Genomic DNA, 23,926 nt, shown 5'->3' on the forward strand with positions numbered 1-23,926 from the left:
AATTAGTCCCTAGCCCTGTGTAATTGCCCCGCACCTGTTTCTGTTTTTCCTTGTTGATTTCTCCATGTTTATAAGCCCTGTGTTTCCCTGCCCTTGTGTCTGGTATTGTACGTCATGCTCGTCTCTCCCAAAGCTCCTTGTATATCTGTTGGCGCCAAATAAAGGACTATTTGGAATCTCCTGTTCTCCTCGTCCCGTGTTTCCAAGAGGGATCTGACGCACATGGGGATGGCTGTTGAAAATGACAATATTACTGTTTCTGTGTATTTTTCTGTATAAATGCAGTCTTGGTGTGTATAAGAGACGTTTTTACAAAAGTAATGACCTCAAAGTTTTTAACATTAGTTTATACTCACTCTCTGGAATTAGGTGATTGTCACAGTTCAGCGCATTAAATTATTGTAGCGATATCTTCTAGTGCCACCATGTGAGTTCATCACATAGACATCCTTATCAAAGCTGTATTATGTACATTCGGTTAAAGAATATCTCTTTCTCACTTCATTATATCATCTGGTTTGTATTTTGTATAGCACAAACCACAGATTTTACAAACAAACAAACAAACCCCCTGGCTTATGCAACTTCATTTATTATAATTTTATTAATTTTCCCACTTATTTATTTAGTATGGGATAGTTGACTGTTTCCAGACACTTTCTTAGCATCATTTTTGTTTTAACCAGTTACACATGCCAAAGGGAATGAAATATGAAAATCAAATTATGGTGGAGTTGTTCCAGGGATGATAATGAAAACCAACCCTACTGTTCAATGATAATAGGCCAATACAAATCATAATGCTGATAGGGACTTGCTGTAAAAATAATGATTTGGTTTTTTAGTATCCTATTACACTTTTTTCACAACTTTAAAGCCATTTAGCATTTGACGAGAAAAAAATGACACTTTTTACCTTCTCTTGTGTAACTCAATGTTATTTGAATACTAAACAAGTTGTTTAAAGTTTCCAGAAGAAATCCAGACCCATTCCCTTCTGCCACTGCTACCGCTGAGAATAATGAGTGAGCTTTGCTGTAAATAAACAGCGCAGTCAGAAGAATACATCTCCTATAGGGTCAGCCAGGTCCTGCTATTTTCTGTAGAAGTAACCAAACTGTTTTTGAAGCTCAGAACAGTGATTATCTAAGGTGACTGCTGTCATATTCCGAGTCCCTCTTTGGGGGCCAAATGAGATTTTAGGATGCTGCTGTGGTAGTGATGGCGTTATTATGCCAATTATGAGCCTTACTGTGTGCCAGGAAGCTGAATTGCACATATGCTTAGCTTTGATTCGCAATGAGCACGATATGCACTTTTTAGAAGAATTTTGTCAAGTTTGGTAATCTGTGCATGTCATTCCAATGGAGCTGTTTGGGTAAATTTGTCTTAAAATTGAAGTTGATGTGTGAACCCCATTCAGAGGCTGCCTGGCTTTGCCAATGTGCAGCAGGAAGCATCTTGAGGTTTGCCACTGACAGCTGTAATTTACAGCTCTTTGTCGTCTCAGCAAGATTTCTTGCAGCACTGTGACAGGGATTCTTTGAACCTGCTTGCTATATGAGGCAACTGAATGGATTTTTATGCATATTTTCCCCAAGGGTATTGTAGTGATTTAATGCAAATGAACTTAGACATGCCATGCAATAGAACTCAATTTACTTCCTTTCAGTGTCTTTAATTTAGGTATATTGTCCATGATAGCACATGGTTAAAAAGGTAAATTAGATTATCGGAGTTGAACAAACCATTTTCTTGCAAAGGCCCCCTGGGATATCTGAGTTTCTGTGCTATCCAACCAAATGAGTGATGGTGAGATACCAGTTCACCAGTGGGGCTGGAAAACATTGAGGTTGTAGTAACATGGAGTGATTTTTTCCTCTTGAAGCTGACCAGTTTGACACATTGAGGACAATCCACTGTTGGGTGTTAAGAGTGAAAGCAAAGCTGGTGATTTCACAGAGTTTTTCCCATACAAGCCTCTTACGACGCAGTACGAGTGGAATATGGAAAGGGAACCCTTTTCTACTTAACTTTGAATTATCATAGTCCATTCAAATTCACGTTTTCTAATCCTCTCCACTGTATCACAGACAGATTAACAACATTTTTCAAGGGCAATGTGATCTGCATGTAAAAAACAAGCAAAAAAAAAACTGCTTTTTTCTGCTTTTTTTGTTTGTTCATAATAAAATACATTAAAATGTAACAACAAAATTTGTCAATGGATTACATTCTATTCTAAATTATGAAAACATATTATTGTCAAACATTAATTTTTTATGTAATTTCCGTAACTAATTATTCATGTCATTCCTTGGCCGACACTATTTTAGAAGCGTGTTGACTTTGAGAATTTCTCCTGACCCTGGTATGCAGCGTGTGCGTTCACTGAGAGCCGCTGACGCAGATCAGGACTCGGGCATTCAATTGATGGAGTGTGATAAGGCCTTTTGGGGCATACTAATAAGTCACCTTGAGGTGGATATTCAAAATGTGAGCTGCAACCTCTCAAATGCCACCAAAGATAAATGTGATTCACTGATAACAGTGTTGGTTGATATTTTGCATGAATTAGTCAAATATTTTGGTGTTAATATATTTGAGAAAGACATGTACTGAGCAATATTATTAGTTTTTCAGGAATATTATCTATTTTCTTCTACAAAACAAGGGTTTTCTCCACCTGATTCGGTTCTATATTCCCATTCTAAATCTTATTTGATTGCTCCAAAAAAAAACTATAATTTTTTTTTTTTATCATAAATGGCCCCTTAATAAAAAGAAAAGATTACAAGCAGTCAACATGCAGGAAAGCACACAGAAAACATTTGAAGTCATTCAGACTATTTCAGAGGAACTTACTGATTTGCAATAGAGCACAAGGACCCCTAGTGGAAGTCGTGGGTAAGGTCGGGTTGGGAGAACCATTGAGAAGATGTATAAGTGGTGATATCGGGACGCGCTCCATTCAGTGTGAGCCGAGTGAGAGCAAAGGAGATTCTCCACCTCTAGGACTCTCCTGCATACTTACTCTATCAGCAGCTGGACAACCTGAACAAATGGATAACAACTGTAAGTACTTTGACATTAAAAATTATATTTACAATATAAAAATATAGGCTATATTTGAAATACTGAAAATTTAGAATAAGTTATATTTTTATCATTACTGGATAGCTGCATCTTTAATGCATCTGTCTATAATTCATAAAGAGCTTGATTAATCTATATATATATATATATATATATATATATATATATATATATATATATATATAGGGCTAAATGTGATGTACCAAACAATCCATGCTCATTGTGTTTATAGTTCTCAGTGAAGGTTGAAAACAGCTGAGGGATCACCACCAAGCAGCAAAGGACTTTCCCTGTACCTGGAGATCCTTGTCGTTCCACCTGTTAAGTCAAAGGGCTGCCTATGTACAGGCTGATGATGCGCGAGGAAAACTAATCAGTTCTTTTACATTTGTGGAGAAGCAGGCGTGCGCTTTTGGCACCATGGAGGACATCTTCAAGGATCAAGACGTATGGTCCTTCAATGAATCATCAAGAAACTCCAGCGTCAACAATGAAACTTACGGCGTGAACCAGACGGTGAACCCGCTGAAGCGGAATGAAGAGGTGGCAAAAGTGGAAGTTACTGTATTGGCCTTGGTGCTCTTCTTGGCACTCGCTGGTAACCTTTGCGTCCTTGTTGCAATCCACACGGCCAAGCACAGTCAATCTCGCATGTATTACTTCATGAAGCACCTCAGCATTGCAGATCTGGTCGTGGCCGTCTTCCAGGTACTTCCTCAACTCATCTGGGACATCACGTTTCGCTTTTATGGACCGGACATCCTGTGCAGGCTGGTGAAATATCTTCAGACCGTTGGGATGTTCGCCTCCACGTACATGCTGGTGCTGATGTCCATAGACAGATGTATGGCAATCTGCCAGCCTCTTCGTTCTTTACACAAGCGCAAGGACCGCTGTTACGTGATTTGTTCTTGGGCACTAAGCTTACTATTCAGCATCCCACAGGTTTATATATTCTCCTTACGGGAAGTGGGTTCAGGAGTTTATGATTGCTGGGGAGATTTCGTGCAGCCTTGGGGAGCGAAAGCTTACATCACGTGGATTAGTCTGACAATATACATCATACCGGTGACCATTCTGAGTGTCTGCTACGGACTGATAACTTTTAAAATATGGCAAAACTTTAAAAGGAAGACGAGGAGGGAGCAGTGTATCACTCTCACGCCCAAGGCATCGAAATGCAGCGCGCTCGCGCGGGTCAGCAGCGTCAAACTAATCTCCAAGGCTAAAATCACCACCGTTAAAATGACCTTTGTTATCGTACTGGCTTATATAGTTTGCTGGACTCCGTTTTTCTCCGTACAGATGTGGTCAGCGTGGGATCCTGAAGCACCAAGGGAAGGTGAGTTTCTTTTAACAGTTTGATTTCCTTTTACGCACGTGCAATGCAAAATGGATTCTGAACATGGGGCTGACTGTTAACTTTAAACCCGTGTAGTTTACTGTAGTTTGTGGCATCCATTAGATAAGTTCGATTAATAATTTAAATAATGGGGCTTTTTGGTTCCATTAATGTTTTGGTGCTAGTTACAAAGTCTTCCTTTATTTTGCTCCTCGATTTACATGCTATAACATCTTAAGAAAACTGTGCTTTTCAAAACTGTTTATTTTATTTTATTGAACATTGATGGAGAAACAGATTTTGTGTGCAAATAAATCATAAAAGCAGTTTGTTTTGTTTAAAAATGTACATGTTTTAGGTGACAAGGTGGGCCTTTTACACCGCTCACATGGTAAAAGGCACAAAGTATTTATACAAATACTGAGTTAAAGTAATGTTTTGAAAAATATGTTACTTCAGTCACTTTAGCATAGTTTGTACTGTTTTCTGATTATTTTGAGAAACAAAATTATTTATTTTTCTAAATTATTTGTTCAATAAAATGAGATTCATTAAAATGTTCATTTTAAAAATTAAGAAAGCAAAAAAGTAAAGATTACGAAAGCATTGAAGGAGATCCACACACCTAACAGTTTAAATATAGTAACAATAAATATGACATTTTATTATATCATATGATTAATATCATATGATTAATATTAATATTAATACAGTGATTATCTCTAAAGTGGACAGGCAACTTAATGTATAATATTTACCATCTCGATCTAACCATGTTATGTCAACAAATAGTAAAGTCAACCAGCCAATGTTTTCAAAAATAGGCATACCTTTAAAGTTATCATGGACACAAACACATACTTGTCAACCAGTAATCTGAATATCGGTGATATTGTTGTATAATGTGCAACTTTTTAAATGTAAAAAGCATTAATAATCATCAACATATTTTAAAACATTTTTTAAATTTTCATAAAATCATGACAGGAATGTTTACATGTAAATGGGAGGGGGGGGGGGGGGGGTAATGCTAAATATCAGTAAATAAATGAAAAACTGTTTTAGAAAGAACTTTCAATAATAGCCTTATTATTCTGCAACATATATTCAAGTACCTCTCTAATTAGCTACATACTACATACATTTTACATTATGACATCAATTTGTAAGCCAACCCAAAATGCTGTTTGTAATGAGTTTACTTGGAAGTTCCCTCAGTTAATCAATTAATGAGCAAAATAAGATATGTAATTTCACTTAAAGAGACTTTATTTTGTTCTAAGACAAATTACATCAGTCATACCTCAAACATGAAACCTGAAGCCTGTGTATTTTAAAACATATGGTTCTACTGTCACCTCAGCAGGATGGTATTCATGTATGATAGTGTTTTCAGCCCTGTACCATCTCAACGAATGTCACAATGCTCCCCATCTCACTTTTTTCTAGAATGATAAATGTATTTTCAGCTAACATATCAGAACATGGAAAGCAAGCATATTTGCAGTATAGGCTAGGCAGTTGAAATACAATTATTAGCTTGTTCATACACAGATAAGATTTGAACAAGGTAGCCTAATGAGTTTTCAGAATCATGTGAGATGGTTTCTGACCGTGACATTGTGTTCTTTCAAAGACTCGAGAAAAGAAGCTGGCTTTGATTTATTGTAGTTTTTCAGATAAGGCGGCTCTAGCAGTACAGAGCTAGAATTGCCGTGATGGGCATCTTACTTTTAAATCACTACAGATGTAGTCCGCTAAAAACGGCAGAGCCATAAAGACCAGCCTCGGGGAAACATTAATATTCAGCAGAGCTGCACCACTTAAATCATGACCGTCTGCAGTATGAGAAATCACCAACCCCAACAAACCCAGGGAGAAATGATAATAAATAACTGTTGTTTTGAATATATAAAAGAATTATATAACTACGACAATAATATATTCCATATGATGAAATCATGTGCTTGACAAATGGTTATATAAATAGTCGTTTTGTTTTGCACACAAAAGTCCAGGGCCCGTATTCATGAAAAATCTTAGTGCTAAGAGTTGCTCCTAGTAACAAAATTCTAAGAAAATTCTTAGAAATGTGGGTGTTTCCTCTTAAAATTAAAGAAAAGATCCTAGTACAGAAAAAGTAATTCAGAAAGCATCTTAACCCTTAAAAGAGGTCTTAAGGTCCAAAATTGTACGGACGAGGACTTTTAAGGGGCTTAAGAGTTTCTTTAGCAGTGGAGAAAATGGATGAAACATGAAGAGGGAGAAGAAATGTGTTGCACACAATGCCTGACTGTGAGTTAGTAAGACACTAAACATTAGATCGTGCAGGGATCATGTTTGTGACCGATCTTATTTGAGACACTCTAACATCTCAGACACCGCGCTGAAATGCCATAGCGCCAGAAATGGACGTAATCACTACATTAACTATATTAACATATTTAGCAACTGGAAAAATGCAACTATGCAGCAGCGATGATTTGGGTCTGTACCTGACAGCACTTTCAGAACCTTATTGTGTCGCTGTTCATTTCCTATAAAATACGTTAAGCATGACAGCATGGTAAATAAAAAAATAAAGAATATATATACATATAATATATGTGTGTGTGTGTGTGTGAGAGAGAGAGAGAGAGAGAGAGAGAGAGAGAGAGAGAGAGAGAGTGTACGGGAAAACAGGAAAAATTACGCCTGTAATTTCAAAGTGAAGACTTAAAATAAACCCTACTCTTAAAAGTGCTCTTATTTCCTTCATGGACAACCAACCAATCACAGTCTTCAAAAGACTGTGTCATAGCTTGCAACGGGGTCAGCACCGCCTCCTCACGAAGAAAAACGTTTTTGCCTTTTCCGTTGCTCTCAGATTGGTCCTGAATCACTTTTAAGCTAAGACTCCTATTTTGAAATTTTTAAGCTAAATTAGGAGCTCTCTAAAAGGATTCTTAGAATCTTTAAGAATACAGGCCCAGGTCTTCAGTAGACGAGGCATTTAGAAAACCTAAAACTTAGCTTACCAAACCGTTAAGGGTACTGCATGGCTTCTCTTGTGTGTTTGAAAGAAAATGTCAGTGAACAATGTTCTTGCCATGAGTTTTACCATGTTTGTCTTGCAGCAATAAAGAGATTAAGGTGAGGTCACGTGTCACACACTTCAGACACAAAGATTAAATATTATCAGACCCAGAGGAAAGAGAGTGTGAGATACTCACTTGTATCATGACCTCAGTCATACAAAATATCCACACATCACGGCAAGTTCAGCAAAACATTCACAAAGTCTAAATATTAGGACAACACTGCACAGATTTATGCATCAACAGTGGCTGACACAGTCATAGTGGAAAATGACATTTCCCCGAATGTGTGAAATAAGAGCTGTTTCTTCTGGCTGAGACCAAGGGATGAGTTTTAAAACACTGATGATCTGATGTGTTCAAAGCTTAGCTGCAGCTCCAATAAGATTAAATGACAACTGAAAACGGCATCTTCCAGTTGAACTTCTGAATGGTTGCTTTATTTTGAGACTAATGTTGGGTTTGGCAATGTCATCGCAGGTTTGGCTACTAGTTTCGTTCTCATCTCCATGACACTTACTTGAATTACAAGAGTAAAACAACTTTCCACTTAAGCATTTCACCGTGTTTGAACAGTACAAATGTTTGCAGAAATCTCAAAATCAGATGAACATTTGGACAAATGACACTCACTGACCTGTAGGGCTCCTAAAATAAAGAGTTGAGTTGTAGGTTTTATCTTTAATTAATTTAGTCAGTATGATTTTTTTTAACATGTTAATACTTTTATTCAGCAAGTATGCGTTAAATAGATCAAAAGTAACAATAAAGATTTTCACAGAGTCACAAAAAATATATATTTCAAATAAATTCTGTCTTTTAACCTTTCTATGAAACTTTCCATCAAAGAAAATAAGATTACCATTTCCACAAAAATATTAACAAGCACAATCGTTTGCAACATTAATAATATGAAATGTATCTTCAGCACCAAATCAGTACATTAAAATGATTTCCAAAAGATTATGCAAGTAATGGCTGCAGAAAATTCAGCTTTGCATCACATAAATAAATAATATTTTATAATTTATTAAAAATAAAAAAGACTGTTATTTAAATATTTATGTTAAAAGTTTAAAAAAGTTTATTTTAAATTTAAATTATTTTAATTTTCACAATATTTCTATTTTACTGTATTTTTGTTCAAATAAATGCAGTGTATTTTAAGACCAAGTATCATAATCTTGTAATAGTTTAGCCTGATGGGGGGAGAAAATTATGCTAAAGTAGATCATCCATCTTTGCATCCATCTAAAATGTTCTGTGAATCTTACTTGAAGTGTTAAAAATCTTTTTCAGCCTGGAAACTCATTTTCAGAGCTTCATATTAAAGAATATTCTCTTTCATTCTCTCTCTGTTCATTGATTCAACTGCCGATGCTACAGAGATGTGCTTGCCCAGTTTTTTTCTGATGCCTGTGAGCTCAGCACAAATAGGAGGTAGCAAACAGAAAAGCAATACACTTGACCGAAGCCCCATCTGGGTTGGTTGCTTAATCCTTCATTTCTAAATTCAATTTCCTTTTCTCTGAGAGACTAAAGGATCAAATCCAGAACCTTAGGTTTCATGCGGATGACCACACAGAACCACATCGAACAAGTTCTTGTCAATCTGTTTGGGTCTTGAACTTTTTTTGATCACTGTATATTATTTATAATTGCCAAGTTTGCTTTTTTACTGTGATGGGTATGGTTGTTTGTTTGTTGAATGTTGGGAATTAGTTCCCAACAATCTCCATATTCAGACCGGTGTTGGCACATGAACGCACAAGAATGTGTGGTTTATAAGCTATATTCTAAGATGTTCTCACCCTCTCCATTTTGCTCCAATTCCCTTTTGCTCTGCTGTAGTCTCTGGTGTACTGTAAGGTTGGAAAGAAAAAAAATAACACACTGATCTTCAAGATATTCCTTCCTTCCTTTGGATGCTTTTCCCGCCAGTTTTTTTTTTTCAACGTTGCCCAACCAACACAGTTTGGTTATTTGTCTATACAGAGTCAGGTCTTTTATACTTTCAGACAGATTTTGGGGAAAGGGCTCAGATGGGTTCATGGTTCATGTATCAGATTCTAATTTTTTTTTTACCTCATGCATCATCCTTTTGTCAAAGTGAGGTCAATCAGAAAGAAAAATTTCTCTAGGGGATTTTTTTTAATAGCCCATATATGTTAGACCGCAATAGGCATGTCACGTTTAATGGCAGTACACAGTCAGCTCACCACGAGAATACTAATGAGACTTGTGATTACTATCACCTGGTTCTCATTTCCACTTTGCACACTAACAATAGTATTTAAGGACTACCCATGTTGCTGTGCATTGCAAAGTCGTGTAAGTATTCTAATGCTGATGCAAACTGTGTTTGCGCTCAGATTTTTATTTTTTGCCAGGTTTTCTGTGTTTTGAGTTGCAGATTATGGACTTTTTTTTATTAAATGTAAGTCTCTGAATATAGATTGGCAATTTTGGTCTTAGTTAGCTTCATAAAAAGGCATACTTGAGACATTTTTGACCAATTTAATGTGTCCTTGCTGAATAATTATTATTATTATTTCAAGTTTGTTTTATGTAGCACATTTAAAAACAGCAAGCACGGCTGACCAAAGTGCTGAACAAAAAAAGACATAAAACACAGAACAACCCACAGATTCATACCATAAACTCACAGTGAATTAAAAGCCAAAGAAAAGAAATCGGTTTTAAGAGATAATTTAAAAACAGTTAAAGACTATGCCGATCTGATATAGGCTGGAAGGCTGTTCCATAGCCTAGGGCCAGCAACCGCAAAGGCTCTATCCCCTCTATGCTTTAAACGTGGGCTGTGTCCAAATTCAGGGTCTGCATCCTTCGGAGTACTCATTTGAAGGATGTTACGTCACAGCGCCGCGACGAAGGCTGTCCAAATTCGTAGGATCCTTCAAATGCGGCCCACAAATACGTCCTCCTTTTCCCCGAATTGGAAGGATGGGTGTGGTGGATCCTTTCCCGTCCTACCTATCCCATAATTCTTTTCGGCAGAGCGTAATGGCGGACGAAGCGAGCGGTAGCGGAGTGGGAGAGGAGTTTCTCTGACAAAACAAGCTAAAGTTTATGCTTCGGCTCAATGAATTTGTAGGAGAAATGAGTAGAATACTTAAAAACAAATAAAAATAGGCTATAATGGCTTACCTGGATGTGACTGTCTTGTAGTCTGATATAAAAAAACTCTCCGACAACGAGCAAAGAAAGTATTTAATTTATTTAATTGCTTTATTTCTTCCAAAAGAATTAAAATGAGGAGAATAACTCTTTGTTTGTCCATTTTCCCGCTTCTTGCTTGGCGCTGTCACGGTTGCTAGGCGACAGGATATGAGCAACGGGTAAGGGAGGGAACTGAAAGACGGGTAGGCTGTCCAAATTCACAAACACCGACTTCCGGGTTTTGCGGACGTCGGAGGATCCCTCCTCCTTCAACCGGGTAGGAAGGATCCTAAGGAGGATGCAGACCCTGAATTTGGACACAGCCGTGATCTGGGGACAGAGAGAAGTCTTTGATGACCAGACCTCAGATTTCGAGTAGGATTGTATGGATAAAGTTGATCAGATAGATAGCTCGGTGCCAGATTATTTATAGATTTAAAAACATGAAGAATTTTGAACTCAATTCTAAGATGCACAGGTAACCAATGTAACGATTTCAGAATTGGAGTAACATGATCAAATTTACGTTGTCATTTTGAGGAGTTTAGCAGCGGCGATTAGTACTAATTAGAGTCGAGCGATGGAAGATTTAGAAATGCCGAGATAGAGAGAGTTGCAGTAATTCAAGTTGTAATGAGCACATGGATAGCAATCTCTAAAGCAGGGGTCATAAAACTTGATCCTGGAGGGCCGGTGTCCTGCAGAGTTTTGCTCCAACTTGCCTCAGCACACCTGCCTGGAAGTTTCAAGTATACCTAGTAAGACCTTGATTAGCTGCTTCAGGTGTGTTTGATTAGGTTTAGAGCTAAACTCTGCATGGACACCAGCCCTCCAGGACCGAACTTGGAGACCCCTGCTCTAAAGTTTTCACAGGGAGAAAAGATTTAAGTTTGGAGAGAAGGCGCAGCTGAAAAAAACAGGAACTAATAACCGCATTTATTTGTTTTTTAAATTTAAGACTGATCCCAGAAAACACCTAGGTTCTTAATACAGATCTTTCAGCATTATGTGCTAGCAAACAACGTGTTGTTTATTCTATCTAAATTTGACGTGTTTGTAAAAGATCTTGAAGAGGCTCAGTGATAGATTCTCCTGTTTACACCACGGTCCACCAACACTGTTTTTATAATAAAGAAGTTGTCTCATGACATGCTTCTCATACCAATTTATTTTAACATTCACATTGTGTATGCATAGATTGTAGGGAGTGATAAAGCACGTCAGAGCTTGGGCTAAATGTTGGTTTTCATCTTTTTTTCCCCCATTTCTAGACTTCTAATGATAAACAGCACAGTGGCACAGACCCTTATCAAGATACTGTAGCAAAAATAAATCGGTTGATTTACAAATGACTGTTGAATTAATGTATAATGTCTGCCGAGAAATATGTTTTCATCTTCCCCAGAATATCAGTTGTTAATTCATATTTGAGGTGCACTATAATATCAGATACAGTATGAGGAAGTGCTCAGTGAGACGTTAAATACAGGACACTAGCTGCTTAAAAAATGGTGTAGGATTTACTTTGAAACAATAGAAATAGTTAAATTCCACAAATAATTACAAATAAACAGCAATGCATTCAATTAAACTTGAAATAAAGAAGACTGAAATAGCATATAATTGTAAATTGTACTCCAATAATTATTGATTTATTTAGAACCTTAAAAAAAACTTTGAACAGTGTATCTTTCACATCAAATAGCTCTCAAAAGCCCATTTTGAAGTAGTCTAATGTATGTCACCTTGTGGAATCAACATCACATAAAGATATAACATTTTTAGTTTTACCTTTGTGCTTGTGTAAAATACAAATTAAGAAAATAATTTTAATATAGCTAAACCATATTCATGCATTGTAAAAATGTTTTTTATTGTAAAAAATGTAAATAAAACAAAATACTATTGTAGTATGTTTTAAGATACCATTTAAATTTTCGAGAACTCTTTATTATTATTTTAAGCCTTTATTTCTAATGTATTATAATAGTAGTTTTAATGCATTAATTATGCCTTGTAATGCACAATGCATTTTAAATTTGGTTATGATTTTATACGACAAGATAATGTATTACAACACGTTATGAATATTTATAATGCATTATACCCATTAATAACCTTTATAATGCATTATACATTAAGGCTTTAAGTAAAGTGTTACCCAATTTCACATTTAATTTAGTGTGTTGCTTGCTGTTTGTAACTTTGTGAAATTTACTAGGAATTTGAGTGGAGTGAAAATGGTTGACTTTTGGCTTTTAAAGGCGAAATATGTATTTTATTTTTATTATTTTTTTTGTAACATTAGACACAAGATTTTGAAAGCACTGACCATGCAGAATATTGAATCTAACAGGTTAAAACAAGACCACACAGTTGAAGTACAACGTTCTGCTCTTTTCATTGTATTTTTAAATCTGTCTTCTTATCTTTCACAGCAATGCCCTTCATCATTTCCATGTTGCTGGCCAGTCTGAACAGCTGCTGTAACCCCTGGATCTACATGTTTTTTGCTGGGCATCTCTTTCATGACCTGAAGCATAACCTGTTGTGCTGTTCCACGCTCTATCTGAAATTCTCTCAGTGCCGCTATGATCCGGAGCAAGATTCCCGTAAGAGCAACTCCTCCACCTACGTCATCAAAAGTACCAGCAGCCAGCGGAGTATCACCCAGACCTCTGTCACATAAACCAGACGTACCTCAAAGCTAGTTTTTCACATTTTTGAAAGCCGGACAGGAAAGCGAAAATATAAACCCACACAAGACTGCAAATGTCACCATGAGCTGTCTTTTCAGTTGGGAATTATTCAGAATGTCATTTTCATTGCTCTACTTCGTTTTCTTATCTCTGAGGAACTTGAGCAGCAGTAATCTATTTCTTGCCTTCATCTATTGTGTTTCTAGACATTACAGAATGATCATCATTCGATTCCAGACCGTGTTTATGGGTCCATTTACACTTAGTCACACATCCTTTGAATTGCTATCTGATTGTGCATGCGCATTCGCTTTGGTTACATAAATGTGTCGGTGCTGGGCACCAAAATTGGCGGCATTTGATGTGGCTCATAAAAACAGGACGTGGCTGAATTAGCTTTGGCGATTGTGGTACAATAGATAACAACCATAATGTGCCACATTCTGTTTGGGGCTCACAAAACCTCTATACGCTGACGTAGTTTAGGGGGAGCAAAGTTTGCATATGTGGCCTGAACAGCTAGATGGATTTACACTTGGCCGAGTCTCAAACCGCCAGATCAGATTTCTGTCGCTCTTAAGTGTGTCTTAGAGTGTCCAAGTGTAAATAGCCCTGATATGATGTAAACATGCAAAAACCGGTCAAACTTACAGGGATAGTTTATCCAAAAATGAAACTTTCATTATTTACAGTACTGATCCTCATGTCTCCCCTTCATGAAAAAGAATAATTCGATTTTCACTGCTTATTGTGAAAAATCAAGTTTGACATATATAGTATCAAAGATGACAGCAGTTTATATAATTTTATGGGTTATGAGGAAGCAACTGTCGCTCACTACACAAAACAGTTCACATATGGGTTTGAGACGAGGAGGTTAACAACTCAAAGATGAAAACAAGATGTTGATGACACATGAAGTGTTTCATCGGAAACATGGCCAGTTGCTGTTTTTAATGAACTTGTCAAAAGAGAGTACTTTAGTTTGTTCTAAGAAACCCAAGCACTTTTCATTTTTTGGCACATACATGTTTATGTTGTTATCACTGTTCTTTATCATTTTACATGTAAACTTTACTGTCATGCAAAGAGGACCACATCTCTTTGCAAAATGTTTCTGCAGTGCATCATGGTAATCAAACATGGCAAACATCCGATTTGTTTTCAATAAGTGAAGGACTGATTGTTTACTCCTTCACTTTTATGGTTGTTTGTCTAGTAAGAGAGAGTGTTTGTTTGTTTCATGAGATTAAAGTGTTTATTCCAGTTGCATATTTTGCTTAATATCGCTCTAAAAATGTTTGTTGCTTCATCTTTATAAAATATTCAAAAGAAAACACGTTTACAAGAGGACAAGTGAAGTGCTGCAAGATGAGAAGGATAAAGAAAATGATAAAGGCAGTATTAATAGCAGAAAATATTTATTTTATAAGGTTTAGATACTTTAGTCACTGAAATGCTTGTTATTTTCTTATTTCAAAAGCTACTGATTTTTTCCTCCTGGAAAATATACTGCCTATTTACATTCACTATGTGTAGCTGTAGCTTTTATTTATTGAAATAAATTGTGTGTTGATATGTCTAACTGTGAGTAAATGTGTTGAAAAGTGGAGTACAATAAGCCAACTAAAGTGAGGAGTTGAAAGCAAATAGATCAAATTGCAACGTTTTTTTTTTTTTTTTTTTTTTTATACAGCTTAACCATTTGGTATTTATTAAGGGAAAAGTGCTTTGATGAAATATGTTCATGAAAACATATTTCATCATAAATTCATGGCATCAGTTTAAAGACATAAAATTTATTCAATGTCCTATTTAGTGACAGAGTCGGGGACATAAAATTTCATGTTTAATTAGATGTTGTAGAGTAGAAAATCGGGAAATGAAAAATATAACAATAAAACACAATTCAAACCATTATTATTTATACTTAAATTTTTAATTAGTAGTTGTACAGAATATATCTGACATTGTCATGATAAAAATAAAAATACCACACTCAGCAACGTCCCATTTTAAACCTGTCAAACTGAAAGAGAGAATCCACATGATATCAGATAAGACTTATTCTCCATTGTCAGTCAGAGAGGCCTTTCATCATATGTCTCTCTGAAAAAGCAGGTGGCCTAATCCTGAATTGCTCCTGAAGCCTCTAACATAAACTGAGAACATACAAAACACTGCATAGGATTAACCATCTGGAGGATTCTGTTATTCATGTAGTCTTTTCATTTTTAAGGATCTCAAAATCCACACTCCAAAATTAGATATTTGTAAAATAAAATATTTTCCTCCAAGGACTGAACATGTAAACCTTGACTTGTCTACAAAATCTACACCTCTTTGCGTAACGCCACCCGTACGCTGCTGAAGATTTTCCCTAGAGCTTCGAACAAGGGGTCACAGAAGGTATGGATGCAGAGAGAATAGATTTGACTCAGGCACTGGGTCTCGATCAGATAGCTCTTAATGCAGGGCATGACTGCCCAAATGTGACAGAAGGAGATACAGGCAAAGCAGAAGCCCCACAGCAGCGCCACTGGGATGCCAAAGATGGCTGACAGCACACGGTAGCACCAGTACTTGGAGACGGTGAAGGTGGTGTAGCTGGCCTTCCACACTCCATCCATACTGTGGGTGCCATCGGGCTCGGCTATCACATCCTCAAAATCCACCTTGAATTATTGGAGGAAAAAAGACATGGTAACATTTGCTGGTTAGTACAAATAAAAAAAAAAACCTGTTGAAAATGCCAGCATACGCTTGCTGGTTTGGAATACTTTGAAGCTTGGCAGCTGGTTTGAGCTAGTTTAAGTTGGTAGGGTGCTGGTATTAAGCTGGTTGAGCAACTTGCTCTTGCTTAGGACCAGCTTAAACCAGCTCAAAGCAGCTGCCATGCTTGTGTTGGATTTGTTGCCAAAACCTGCTTAGTATATTGTGTAATCAATAGTCAGTGTCAGTGATTTGGCGAGCATGTGGCATGGGTTCTCTTCTGCTTGTACTCCTAAAATGGATGATGATTAATTCTCCAAACAGCGACATTTGATATCAGAATCCCCCATCAGTAGAAGGCAGTCTGGCACCTTGTTTATTTTTGCTTCAATCTCATAACAACTAGAGAGTATTTAAGAGGAAGTATTTCAGAAAGTTTTTTCAAGTCTTTATATAACATCTATTTAAGTGCTAAAATAAAAATCTGATCTTTGGTAAATATGCAAAATGTAGTTAAGACAAGTATAATATAGCATTGACAACATTTGAAATTAAACCCAATTTCTTGAATAAGAAAGAGATGATTGGAAATGTAAAATTACAACAACCAAAAAAAAAAATAATCAAAAAAAGAAAATACAAATAAATAAATAAAATAAATATGAACTTAATGCTTTTATTCTGCAAGGATGCATTAAATTAAGAAAAAGTGACAGTAAATAATTTTACAAAATAATTCTGAACTTTATAATAATTCTGTATCATGGTTTTCAAAAAATATATAAATAAAATATAAATCAGCAAAACATTCAACACAGATAATAATAATAAGCATTTTTGAGCACCACCAAATCAACATATTAGAATGACCTGACCATGAAGACTGAAATAATGGCTGCTGAAAATTCAACTTTGCAACCACAGCAATAAATTACATTTTAAAATATATTCAAATAGAAAACAGCTATTTTGAATTGTAATAGTATTTTCCAATATTACTGTTTATTTATATAGATATATGTATCAAAGCATTAACACCAAAACCTATTTCTCACCTATGCATATTTCTTGTAAACATAATATCACCAAGACCTATTGTAGTAACAGTGTTGCTAACCATTACAGTGATTTTACACTCACATTCAACAGTGAAAGAATACCAGACTGTAATTTATGATTTGGACATAGATCAATAGTAAAAAATAAATAAATTTCATAATTTCCCCTACTAATCTAGTGAATTATTAAAACACATGGCAAGAAGCAATACATTTTGCTGTCTGACACACCCTTTTACCTCCTTCTATAAATACTGATAATATGGCCCGTCCTGCCAGATGAAGTAGGTTTAGTGCTATTTTTGGGTCATGCCTTGTAGCTACAGCATACAGTGTTGTGCAGCTCGCACGCAAGCAAATCTGTTTCTAAGGACAAGACCACCAATCCACTCGAATCAATTCCACCGTTTAGGAAGTTAGTGAATAGTTTGCATTCTTTATCAGCTTTTATAAAGTTAAATGTACATATTTCTGTCAAAAATGGTTATGGTTTATTTGGTGTAAAAAGGTATTGCAGTTTATTTTTGAACAAGCTATCAGCTTATACAAATATTTTCAAAGTTCTCTTTTGTTTAAATGGACTTTCAGTTGAAATTATCTTCCAGGTTTCAGTGCCAAATTTTGTAACACACCAGAACTACGGTAAAACCAAAACTACCACAAACATACCTTCACAACATCTTCATTGATCTGCTTAGGGTCCCTGTTGATCAAATCAATCTCCTTGGTGTGACTATCTTTCAGGATTTTCTCCTCGTTGGTGTTATACTGGTCCGCCATATTGGGGGCCTCTGGCCCAAGACTAGTCGGAGTGGGATAGATGTAATGCAGAAGTGTCCAAAGGAAGAAGAGTAAAGCAAACTAAGTCAGCAACCAAAGGAAAAGTGTCAGAATGGCCCCACAGTCCCTAGTTCCTTTTAATTCTCCAATCTATGGACTGACGACACGCCTGGAATGCAAAGGACAGCTGCGCCTGCCGGGGCTCCTGTCTAAAGGAGGGTCCTGTCTCTCTCTCTCTTGCTCACACTGACTGTCTCACCCTACTGTATGTTACCCCTCCTCTACCCCCACCCATTACCTTTTCTGCCACACACAGCCCATACTCCCCAGTCCATAACTCACACACTTGGTAAAAGCACCTCTTGAAGGGAAACCAGGGGCCGTGTCACATTTCACACACGGCTGCGGGGTCAGCCAGGCAGGAGTTGCACAGTGGCATGAATTTCCACTGTGAAGTGTTGCTCTGAAAACTGATGCCCAAAGGCTCAAGTCAAGTCAGAAGTATAATCATTTTTCCAATCCAGAGTGCCATTTTCAAAGCATTTATGTTAGGTGCATTAAACTATTCTGTTTTAGTGTTATTTTAATATTGAGATACTGTTTTAGCTTAATATTTTTAATTAGTTTTCATTTTTATATTTTACGTTTTCATTTTAATTTCAGGTTTTTTTTTTTTGGCTAATTTAAAATATATTTTTTTTTACATGACTATTTAGTCATTATTCATTTTTTATTTCAGTTTTAGTTTTAGTTATTTATGTACATCAAGTTAAATTAAATGAAAATGAAAAAAGCGGCCTTGGTCAGTAGCTGAAATAAAATGCATTTTTTTTTTATATCTTCATTTCAGTTAACATTTATTGTATTTCACATACACATGTTTTATTATGGTTTTAACTTTAGTTAACAATAAATACTCTTTTTTATTTAATAACCACTAATTCTGTAACAGTTTCAGGTTTTCAGTTTTTCAGGTTTAACTATGCAGTTACCATGCAACACTTTTCATTATGACAACTCTCTTTATAATGAATGCCACTACTAGAAGATAATAAAAAGGGTTTTGAACATTCTTTATTCAGATGTGCCAAAAATAGGAACGGGGGGGCTGTAAATGTGCCAGAAGTGTGTGGTATGTCTTTCTGCTAATTAGAGAAATATTCTCAGTGTTCTGTGAGCTGGGATGGGTTCAGGCAGAGAGGCACAAATATACCCCACCCAGACATGCCTGTCTACTGTTTATATCAGCGGGACCGTTTATAACAGGAGGGAGTGAACCATCTTGGTCTTTACTTAGCATAGATCCACAGTCGGCTCTAGTCTTGACTACATTACAAGCACTCATTTAGATCCAGAGTGAAATTTGAAGCGGAAGAATATTTAAACATGCGAGCCAAAATTAGAAGCTGGCTGCTGTACTGATATGCTTGAAAAGATCTAGTTAAAAGTATTTGTTTTCAGCAGCCAAAGCTGAGTAATCGCCACTGTTTTTAAAGCAGGTGAAACCTATTCACAAACTCTCCTATAAGCAGCTTTTTCCTCATGAGACTCGTTTTTATTTAATTAATTCTTAAATGCTTGGAGGAATGTCGGTAAGCTCATTTATCACCTTTTCCAGCAATTTTGGCGTCTCAAGTGTGAACCAGTGAATTACACCGGCTCAACTTTATACATAATATCTCATTAATTGTATGGTACAAATGATGACTCCTATTAAAAAGGTGACGGGATGGATGCAAGCATCATTGGTATGCAAATGTGCCTTTTCGAGACTGATCGTGTATCTGTTTAAAAAGGCCAGCATAGAAAATGACAGTCTTCTTTTAGTCATGTAACTGTCAATCAGAGCACACACACTCACAACATCATTCATCCCATTTTCACCCCTAGTCAAAATTTGTCATCTATGAATGTGTATGTTTACATAGAGTAGTCTTGCTGTGCACAATTCCTTCCTATTTTGTGTCTAAAAGTGTTTACAACAACAAAAATATTTCACTATGTGCACAATTTACTCATCTTTAGTTTAATATTCAGTGGCATAATCACCATGCACTATGCATGTTGTTCTAATGCATCTAATCACAAAAATTAAATGAAAGTCACAAAAAGCCATATGGTGTTTTTTAAATGGTTATTGTTAGATTTCATAAATGTGTCTTGTTTTGTTTCAGCAAATACTTGGCAAATATTCAGCATCAAGCTATCGTTAAAAATGATAAATGAAATAAAATCCCAATTTGATGATTTTTCAAATATTAATTGTTAGGCAATTTCAGAAATGTAGTTTGTTATTATATTTTTAGCAAATACAGGGCAAGTATCTCAGTATTTGGAATTATTACAAAACATTATAAATCAGTGTAAATTGTTAGACATTATTATTATTGCCTCTATTATTTATAACTATTACATCTGTTACTATTATTATCTCAGTAAGCCTTACTTTTCATTAATCAGTTCACAAATTCTTAATTACAACAATTACCTGCATTACAAGTGATCAACACAACTATTATATTGCAAAGATTAGGTACACCCATACTTAGACATGATGAAAAATGATGAAAATGATGAAATGATAAAAACCTCCTCAGTTAAAAAAAAAAGGTTTCAAACATGCTGCAATTGCATATCCAAAATCATATGAAACTGAAGAGACATTTTAATTGTATATGATGTACATGATGTCATTTTAAGAATCCCCTTGCCTTTCAAAGCTGATTTTTTTAGTTCTGAAATCCAGTTAATATTTTTTCAAACGGATTCTGATGAATCCACAGCACTTCCCAAAATTTCTGAAGAAGGGGGAGATTGTAATGTCCAGCACATTATGCCAGACCACCTTTATCCAGTGCAGGTTAATGATCAAAATCTGTACACTGGGAACTATCAGCCTAAAAAGGAGAGAAGGCAGATACATCATCATTAGCTTTCTGGTCTTCTTTTAGACTTCAGTCCAGATTTTGACACAGCTGGCTACATTTTCTTGGCTGTGCTTTAGTGTCAGATAAGCCTTTATGGCAAATATATTGATTTACTTGACGAACCATGTCATTTTAAGTGCGCTTGGCAATTACTGCTCGTGGAAAAATGACATCATATGTGATGTTCCACAGGCTCTAAACCCAGATCCACATGATTCAAATTAAAATGAACAGGAAATGTACCAGCTTTGTCTATGCTAAATCACAGAGGGAAGTATAGCAGTAACCTCCAATGATCTAAGCTTGACAGATCTCTCACATCTGCTCTGTCACTAGTGTTCAAGATTCAAGATTTTTTATTCATCACATACACAATTATACAGAGTATAACCAGCGGTGAAATGTAAGTGTAAATGTGTTAATGGCCTTAAACTTTTTAAACAAAACAGTGACTAGTGTAATAATAACACACTCAACAGGGGAAAACATCACACACTCTAACAGCTGTAAGGGATGAGGTTTAATTTTTGACAGGCTTAAAAGTCAAGGACGGGAATGTTACTATAGTAACTATTGATTAAAATACTGTTTATCTGTGTTATTTTCTTTTGCTTATATGTGCACAGTCAATACTTAATGAGGTTTTATATAACATGAGCTCATCAAAAAAAAAAAAAAATTAACCGTATGAAGGTTTATTTATTCACATAAATAAAGAAACTTTTATTTAGGTTTATGTTAACACTTTCAATAATAATAATAATAATAATTTTTATTTTTGAAAATAAATACATGGAGAAATTAGGATTAAATAAGGTTACTGTACTGTAAAAGTATTGTTTATTGTGAGTTCATGTTATCTATTGTTATGTTAACATTAACTAAAGCAATACAGTGTTATAATGTAATATAGAACTATTTATTATACAGGTTGATTTTGTCACATTGTTGCTTTATAGGTATTTACTGTTCATTCACACGTGACTCACCAAATATGTAGATAGCAGAGGACAGCAAAGAGGAGGCCTGCAGCCAGCGCCACTGGCACCGCGAGCAGCAGCGAAACGATGCGGTCTGGACACCTCAAACAGAGCATGACTCCACAGCCACACCTTATCAAAGCTCCTCACTGAAGCCGGCTCCGCTATCACATCCTCAAAGGTCACCTGAGAAGACACATCATCAGAAAAACTATTTTTAGGCCTCCATAGCTTTAGACCGATTACTCCTCCTACCAACTTCTTGGTGATTTATTACTCTGAGTGAATTAAAACCTGTGTGTATTTGTCTTTGCAAGTCTCGCAATACCATTATTTAACATAAGAGGGCAGTGTAGCATTACTAATGTGGTAGCGCCCACTGTTTATAATTCAGGTGTAAGTTTGTATAACTGCAATTGGTGTCTACGATAGACTTTAACTGAATAATGTAACTATTACGTTCATAAATACCAGACTGAGACAAGCTGTCCTATTTATAACCTTGGTTGTATTAATAAACCGTGGTTTTATTGTAGTAAAAGTGTAGTAACCATCTTTTTTTGGCGTAGTGATTATTTGTATAACCACAGTTTTACTACGAATACCATGGTTAAACTATATGGTTAATGAAGCAAAACAAAATTTGTGGTTACCATGGTTTAACTGTAGTAACCATGTTTTTTTGTCTTTTTGTGGTAAAATCATGGTTAATTTTCATAAGGGTATTGGGGCAAGTTGTCACATTGTGTTTTATATATTGTAATTGTATTCAGATGGAAAAGTTTAATAGTTTTCAGTCAGAATGTCATACTGTAGTCTATACAGTACACACTGAGGTACACAATGATTTATATATATATATATATATGTGTGTGTGTGTGTGTGTGTGTGTGCGCGTGTGTGTGGCCTATATATATTATATATATGTGTGTGTGTGTGTGTGTGTGTGTGTGTGCGCGCGCGTGTGTGTGGCCTATATATATAGATATATGTGTGTGTGTGTGTGTGTGTGTGTGCGCGTGTGTGTGGCCTATATATATATATGTATATATATATATATATAGGCCACACACACGCGCACACACACACACACACGCACACACACACACACACACGCACACGCACACACACACACATATATATATAGGCCACACACACGCGCACACACACACACGCACACACACACACACACACACACACATATATATATAGGCCACACACACGCGCACAGACACACACACATATATATATAGGCCACACACACGCGCACAGACACACACACACACACACACACACACACACATATATATATACACACATACACATACATACATACTGCGTCTAAACAGAGAAAAAGTTCTAAATGAGACCACCATCAGTCTGGAAAAACCTCTCATTTAGTACACATACAAAATGTCTGAAAAGCATGAAAAGAGCAGCAGGCCATTAGTCTGAACTGTGTTGATTGTATGACTCACCTTAAGACACTTGTTGATCCCCTTTGGGTCCCTGTCCTTGATGAGAGCCTTTGTGTTACTGTGAGTAGCCAATGAATCCTGTCCTTTTGTGTGCGCTTCTGTTACACCAGGAGTATCTGTTGGATTAATTTCACGCTGCTCCAAGAGTGAAGACACATCCTCCTGCTCCTTACTTATCTCCATGTCTATTTAGATGTCCTTCAGAGGTACTCCCTGGTACATTGTGTGCAGTTGTATGTGTGTTTGTGTGATTGTCTTAAAGGCTTCCTGTGGACATACTGAGAACAAGATCGCAAAGCATCTTCCCAATAAGAGATGAAATCACTTACACCAAGATGGGACATAGCAGAAATATTTGTGCAGTTTCATCACGGTCTGAATGAACTTTCTAAGAGGACAACTGCCATAAAATACACAAATGAATTACTAGATTTAGCACATGGCAGAGGTTAGTTAATTGACTTTGGAAGAAATGGTGGAATGGCTGAGAAAGGAGAGTTGGATGGATAAATATTTCGCATTGTGTATGTTGACTTCATTCCATTGTACAGTGGCTCTGGAAAAGTATTTGGACACTGTAATAAAAGATAGTCCCAT

General features: G+C 36.2%; 2 protein-coding genes and 1 pseudogene across 3 annotated transcripts; 1 reads left to right on the forward strand and 2 right to left on the reverse strand.

Annotated features, from left to right (window-relative positions):
• Window positions 1–2,973: 2,973 nt before the first annotated feature.
• Window positions 2,974–14,977, forward strand: LOC306844953 (isotocin receptor-like). Its single transcript, XM_079377403.1, has 3 exons — window positions 2,974–3,075; window positions 3,329–4,438; window positions 13,134–14,977. The coding sequence occupies exons 2-3, from the start codon at window positions 3,517–3,519 to the stop codon at window positions 13,382–13,384; spliced, it is 1,173 nt and encodes a 390-aa protein (XP_079233529.1). The 5' UTR covers window positions 2,974–3,075; window positions 3,329–3,516; the 3' UTR covers window positions 13,385–14,977.
• Window positions 14,801–18,192, reverse strand: LOC306844954 (caveolin-3-like). Its single transcript, XM_079377404.1, has 2 exons — window positions 17,834–18,192; window positions 14,801–16,069 (listed from the first exon to the last, which is right to left on the reverse strand). The coding sequence occupies exons 1-2, from the start codon at window positions 17,942–17,944 to the stop codon at window positions 15,728–15,730; spliced, it is 453 nt and encodes a 150-aa protein (XP_079233530.1). The 5' UTR covers window positions 17,945–18,192; the 3' UTR covers window positions 14,801–15,727.
• Window positions 18,193–20,690: 2,498 nt separating this feature from the next.
• On the reverse strand, window positions 20,691–23,512 carry LOC306845284 (caveolin-2-like; annotated as a pseudogene). The gene is made up of 3 exons: window positions 23,330–23,512; window positions 21,861–22,037; window positions 20,691–20,841 (listed from the first exon to the last, which is right to left on the reverse strand). The product of its transcript is annotated as a caveolin-2-like (transcript).
• Between the last annotated feature and the right edge of the window lie 414 nt (window positions 23,513–23,926).

The sequence above is a fragment of the Barbus barbus genome (assembly GCF_936440315.1).
Source record: "Barbus barbus genome assembly, chromosome: 25".
NCBI lineage: Eukaryota > Metazoa > Chordata > Actinopteri > Cypriniformes > Cyprinidae > Barbus > Barbus barbus.

Bases quoted from the DNA above. Each gene is read 5' to 3' on its own strand.
- LOC306844954 (XM_079377404.1), bottom strand. From the start codon at position 17,944: ATGGCGGACCAGTATAACACCAACGAGGAGAAAATCCTGAAAGATAGT. The intron at 16,070-17,833 runs GTATGTTTGTGG...CAATAATTCAAG, and splicing joins TCAATGAAGATGTTGTGAAG to GTGGATTTTGAGGATGTGAT.
- LOC306844953 (XM_079377403.1), top strand. From the start codon at position 3,517: ATGGAGGACATCTTCAAGGATCAAGACGTATGGTCCTTCAATGAATCA. The intron at 4,439-13,133 runs GTGAGTTTCTTT...TATCTTTCACAG, and splicing joins TCCTGAAGCACCAAGGGAAG to CAATGCCCTTCATCATTTCC.